This window comes from Halyomorpha halys, unplaced genomic scaffold (genome assembly GCF_000696795.3).
Source record: "Halyomorpha halys isolate HHAL.00 unplaced genomic scaffold, Hhal_1.1 Scaffold242.1, whole genome shotgun sequence".
In the NCBI taxonomy this organism is placed as follows: Eukaryota; Metazoa; Arthropoda; class Insecta; order Hemiptera; family Pentatomidae; genus Halyomorpha; species Halyomorpha halys.
This window is the reverse complement of record NW_027106343.1, coordinates 88,791-95,453: the sequence shown is the minus strand read 5'-3', so window position 1 is coordinate 95,453 and position 6,663 is coordinate 88,791. Positions and strand designations below refer to the sequence as shown.

General features: G+C 32.4%; 1 protein-coding gene across 1 annotated transcript in view; it reads right to left on the bottom strand.

Moving 5' to 3' along the window:
- Positions 1–1,056: 1,056 nt before the first annotated feature.
- The window catches only part of DIP2 (disco-interacting protein 2), a gene marked incomplete at its 5' end in the record, with an annotated part of 91,726 nt that continues 86,119 nt past the window's right edge, over positions 1,057–6,663 (bottom strand). Inside the window, 4 exon segments of the mRNA XM_067044687.1 lie at positions 1,057–2,689; positions 4,083–4,206; positions 4,308–4,569; positions 5,943–6,137. Coding sequence (XP_066900788.1) covers positions 2,437–2,689; positions 4,083–4,206; positions 4,308–4,569; positions 5,943–6,137 — 834 coding nt within the window.

Sequence of the window (6,663 nt, the reverse complement as noted above, 5' to 3'; positions counted from 1 at the left end):
TTTACCTGACAAGGGTACAAAAAAAAAATTTTAGCTCAACAAGGGTGCTACAAAATTATTTTAGCCAGGTTTAGTTGCAGATTTTTTTTTTACTTTGATATGGATACTATGAATTTTTTAGCTCAAAAAGGGTGCTAGAAATTTTTTTCTTTTAATTTTTGTGATGTTATTGCCGCAGTGGCACTATGGTACCAACCCAAGGACCTGGGTTTGAATCCGGCTGTGGCAGATAATTATTTTCTGTTACACTGCAGCTTAAGTCAACCCAGTGGGTTCTTGAGCCCTGCTGGGGTTCACCCAGCCCCATAGAGTGGTCCTCCAACCTCACTGAACTATCCTTATTGGGGAAAAATCTGCTGGTTGAGCGTGATCTTGAAAAAATCACCTCCTAGTATAACTGTGGTTCTAAAAACAGTGCTCCCGTACAAAGTACTTAACCCATCACCCTTCATGGGTCGTAGTAGTTCATAGTATTATTACTGCTGCACAATGTACTATTAAAAAATTACTAATAAAAAAATTGATTTCTTTATCTTTATTACCCATTTCCTTGGCTTAGGATAATTTTTCTTCATTCTTTTTGTTCCAATATTTGATGATATATCAACTTTTTCGGGTTGAGAAATGTTTAGGAATGTTCAGGTGTAGTTTACCTTCGCTCACGCGATATCTTATCTCACTCAAGCGTATGATTCATTGTCTATTAAACATATAACATTTGGTGTTTTCATTTGATTACAAAACTAGTCTGACAAGGGTACTGCAAAATGTTTTCAGCATGACGAGGGTGCCATGATGAAAAAATTTTAGTAACTGCTGATCTATACAAGTATCCGAAGACTAAAAAAATTGCTCATTTTGTGCATAAAGTCCATTTTATCAAATCCTCAAAAAAAAAAAAAAAAAAGTTAAAACCCGCAAAAGACACTTCTATAACTCCAACTCAATTAGGAGGGATTGTAGAGGTGCTGTTATATTCAGAAAAAATACAATTAAGAGGTATTCCTTACTAGAAATATTATCTTATCAAAAATAAGGATTAAATAAAAAATGACATAACAAATAATAATGTTTTTTATTATTATTATAAAGAATATTATAAATTTCAACATTTTAACACACTAAATATTTGTTGATAGACATATACTCACAAAACAATGTCACAAAAAAAAATTAAATAAAATAAAAATGGTACAATAAACTAGTTTAAAAAATTGGAAACTGTGTCACATATTAAAATGTTGGAATAAGTTATCTGGTGCTTCAAATGTAATTTTTTTTAAAATGTTAAGTATATCTTAGTATAATTAGATTTTTTTTTTCATAATATGATTTCATGCAAGGGGAGAGGGAAATATTAACTTACAGAATGTCACACAGCCTCCTAAATGAGCAAATGAAAAATATTTATTTATTTAAAATACATACATTTACATATATTAAACAATTTTTTTTTTTTACTTATTGCAACATGAAATTTAGCAATCAAAATGTCGATATTATATGGATATATTAAAAAAAAAAAAATAATAATAAAATAAAATAAAACAAACTGCAATTTTTTATTTATTATAAGAATTTTTATAAATAAGCTATTTAGGGGGAATATAAAATAAGTGTGATGCCCAGAAATAGACTTGTCTAATCTAATAATAAAAGCCATTTTAATATTTACAACACTGTTAGTATTTAGATGGCGTGTTTAAAGGTTTTCTGCGCAACTACTTGGCCCTAGAATTATTTGACGTCAGCTTTACCAAATATACAACTGACACACTCCCCAGGGGACAGAACACAATTTACAAATACGACTACTTTTGTATATGGCTCTTTCTATAGAAATATTTATACAAAGTCCTCCATTTTTTTGTTTTTAATTTTACACACTAAAATACATCAATTACTAAAAATGTACGTTATCACTAAAAACTGGCACATACCAAATTTATATATATATTTATATATTTATACCTGCTATATAAGATTTGATTTCTAATTTTATTTACACACAGCCTCGGTCATTTTAGGTATTAATAAAATTGAATCGCCAAGGCATCTTACTGACTAGCCTACCTTTAGATCCGCGTCGTCGGAGATTAAAATTTATTTAAATAATAGAACACATGTCCTGTATGGATCATGCATGGGAGGTATTACCCCGCAAACAGGACCGTTAGAATATATACCAAATGCACCGCAGTGCTGAATGAGGCTAGAGTATCAAAGCATATACATATATCACTTGGCCTTTAATATTAGCACAACCGGCCATTACAATGGACACAACCATTTTTAATTTTTAGTCCCTTATTACAATAAATATAAAAAAATGTATTTTTACACTAGTTTTTTTTTTAGTAACGAAAATATATATAAAAAAGAAATTAAGAGGCGGATCGTAATAATACAATAGAAATACTAAGCGCCGCCTCAGATTTACATATTGTAGGCAACATAGATAGGGTCGAGCTGGTCAGCGAGGAAGCCGTCGCGGAGGTGCATTCTCTGCTTCTCACCACGGGAGTTGATTGGTACAACTCCTGGGTCAACCACTACCGCTACTCCTACGATTAAGTGGTGTTCTTCCAGGACTGCAGTTGTGACCAAGGGAACAAGATCCAGAGCTTCACTTTCATTTCCGTCAAGCTCGACCACAACAACTAGTAAGTTTGTCCAAGTGAACACAGCACTGTAACAATAATAAATAAGAAAATTAAAAACCATAATCACTCATTGATTAATTATTTAAGCTTTTTATCATTCCAAAAAAAAAAATACATTTTTGTTGATACAGATTAGCTAATTGTGAAAACTCACTTAGTTTCACTACTACTAATTGCTAAAAACCAAAAAATTATAATTCAAATATTTAAAAGCTTTTTTTTTTTTTTACTTTATTTAGTTTATTCACAACTGTAAAAGTATTTTTACAACCATCGAATGAGATGTAAAGAGAGAGAAAAAAAATAATAAATACCAATAATTAAAAAAGAAAAAAGTCATGAAAAGGCATGAAGGTTAAGGTCATCCAATGATGCCTCTCCATTAAAATTGAAATTTAAAAATCAATCTAAGAGGTCCCTATTTCAGCTCCTTCGTAAACGTTGTCTCATATCTGGTAAGTCTAGTGTTGATAGTCCTTGAATTAGAGGGTTAGTGTGCGTTGGAAGTGCGTCGTGAAACCGTTTATATAATGATTTAATGGTTGTTTGTACGTAGGGAGTTCGTAAGTCTTTGTGTAAATTCTTGTTACTGATGTAGGGGGGAGTGCTACTGATTAGTCTTAGTAGTTTTGATTGAAATTGTTGCAGTTTCAGTAAGTTAGTTTTTTTGGCATATCCGTAAATTTGTGCACCGTAAGTCCAAATTGGTCTGAGAAGGTAAGTATAAATCTTTAGTTTTTCTGAAAGTGGTAATTTTGATCGTTTATTTAAAAAATGAAATAATAATTTAAGTTGGAAATTAAGCTTTTGTTATGTTATTTTTATGTGGGAGGTCCATGTAAGTCGTTTGTCTAATGTCAATCCAAGGTATTTTACTGTGTCTGTCCGGGTTAAACTTTGTTCGTTTAGAAAAACAGGAGGACATAGACCACGACGGAGCGTAAAAGTTATTTGCACTGATTTCCCAATGTTTATCCCTGTTTTCCGTTTGATACACCATTCATGGATGTGAGCTAGGTGTATTTGTTATTGTTCTAAGGCTTGTGTTGGGTCACCATGCTTGGCTAAAATGGCTGTGTCGTTGGCATATGTGGCCGTGAGAGTGTGTTCCATTGTGGGTAAATCGGAGGTATACAAAGTATGTAATAATGAAGCTAGTATAGATCCCTGCGGAACTCCAGCTTCTGCTGCGAAATATGAGGATAGTGATGAGCCCTGTCGAATCCGGAAGTATCTCTCTTCTAAATAAGACTTTAGGATTAGATAGTAGGTGCTGGGAAGAACTCTTTTCAGTTTATAAATAAAGGAGTCCTGTATGCCAACCTCTATCGAATGCTTGTTGTACGTCGAGTAAGGCACCTGTTACATATAGTGATTTAAAAGCTAAAGAAATATTCTGAAAACAAAAAAATTCTTTACCATTCAGCAATTTTCTTATGGCACCGCATCACACTATTTTCTATGTCGATTGGGTGGTATCGCATCCCTCGAAGCATTACAGTCTCATCAAGAGCACCAACAACAAATACTGCATCATGAAGTTCTGCAAACAGGATATACATTTAGGAAGGAGCAAATAAGGATTAATATATGACATTATACATGTTATGTTGAATAATATTGTATAGCAGCTAAGTTAATTACCCGATGAGTCCTGTTGCTGAGACCGATTGAGCGGAGAGATCTCATGCAGAGAGGTCAAGTCCGTGAGGTCGGATGTGAGGAGCGGAGGAGGCTGGGTCGTACCAGGCTCAGTTCTTCGCAGGAAGCCAAGGTAGCCGGTCCTCGCGTACACTTCACCGGTATTTCCCGTCACCAGGCGAGCGTTGAAGTGTTCATTATACTCACTGTCATCACCGTAGATTGAAAAATAGCCACTCGCATTGTGAGGAGACTGCACCCAGATCTGAGAAATTGAATATTTCAAATATTTAATGAAATAATAAAAAAAAAAAAAATAGTGAACTCAATTAATAAAATTGATTCGTTATTAATGAAGTTGCCTTTTCTTTTCTAATCAATTCTTGGTTTTAATTAATAATCGATATCGATTAGCGAGTCTACTGTATTTCAAAATTTCATCAATCATGTATTACACTTGATGTATACATGTAATCATGTAACACATTTAACAGTTTTCATCAATCGTAATCATATAACATATATAACAGTTTTCATCAATTATATAATACTTGAAACTATTATATAATCATTTTTGATTTGTAATTATCTAACTAAAAATTGAAGGAATTCCTCTAAAAAGGTTGTGGTGGCAAGATTATTAATGTCTTCGGCGGCAATAGTCGACATTAGGAAAGAGACTGTTTGAAATGGGTTTGCCACTAAAACAAATGTAAAATAATGAAACATTAAATGAAATATAAATAAAAATAAATTTAAAAGAAATATACTAGAGAAATGAAAATGTTGATAATAATTTCGACAGTGGCAAACCCATTTCAAACAGTCTCTTTGCTTTTTTTTTTAGACAAGCACCTAGTTCATCATTATTAATTTTTAGTAATTGATCATATGGCAAGAGGTTTCAAATGGTATCTTTGCTAACGTCGACTATTGCTGCTGAAGACGTTAATAATCTTGCCACTACATCAAGGTTAAAATTATAAAAAATTTACAAATCAATTTTTCAAGCATATATAGGTCCTTTTTTACCTTATCTGACTGATGATGCAATCTATAGGTCAATTTTCAAATTATTTATTGTCTAATATAGTGTAGGAAAACTCTTAAAAGTAATAACAATAACTGAAAATCTAAATAATCCAACCAATTACAAAAAAAAAGACTCAGGGAATATTAATGTAACACAAGTTGAGCTCCTGAATAAATTTAACAAATAACCGAACTACATATCTCCATTTTAAAAATAAAAAAAGTTTAATGGGAAATTGGATAGAGTGCGTTGAAAAGCAATGTAAGCCTAATTCTAAACCAAATCAAGATAGGCGAGGATGGAAAACGTTATTTGTAAAACAAAAATTATGATATGCTCATAATGTTTCAGAAGATGATTAATAACACGGTATTTTAAAAAATTTATTTACCAGAGTTGAGTCGAGGAAGTATAAGAAATAAATAGATTTGAATGAATAAGAATATGAAAATATAATTACGGTTTCAGTAATATATAACATTATATTTGAAACTATAAAGGTCTTAAGTAAATTTCAGCCTTTTTACAAAGTATGTTAAGATCCCTGGGAGAATTATAGTGCATTAGTATGAAATACAAAAACTCTAAAGTGAAATTATTTTTACCTCTCCTAGATGCGAGTCTCCACACTGTCCTTTAGTTTCTGGATTGGCGATGATAACTTTAACTCCTGGGAGCAGTTTGCCAGATTCCAGGAGGCAGAGGGAATGCGGAGAACCTCTCTCAACCAGGCTGACACGGTCGTTACGCAAAGCGCGTAGGTCGACATAAACAGACGATGGTTCTGGACTTGAAGCACCCTAAAATAATAATAATAATAATAATAAAAGCCACCAAAAATTTGAAAATAAAATTGGCTTAAAAAAGTTTTCAATTTCTTGTGGTTTTAACAAGCAGTAGACTTAGTACTATAACATACAAAAAAAAATTAATATTATAATCAATAAGATTTAAAATACCTGCAAACAGACAGCGACGTTAACCCTGCAGCCGAAGCTCGTTGATACAGCTCGAGGACTGAGGCCAAGAGTTGAAAAAAGTTTTGAGAATGATGAGGTGAGGTTGATTCTTGGCCTTTCTTCTGCAACCACAACACAGGTTCTGACGCAGGCCAAAGAAACACCCCTAGCCTTCAGGGCGTTAACACTCGACCCAAGTCCTTTAGTACATAGTTCCATAACACCTAAGGGAATCAAATCCAGTTATAAATAAAATAAATACTGTAATTTATTTTTCTCCTTAAAAATAAATATTAATACTAAATAAATTTCTCCAAACCTGAAAATTTAATTTTAATTGTTGTTTGTACCTTTTACATCCATATAT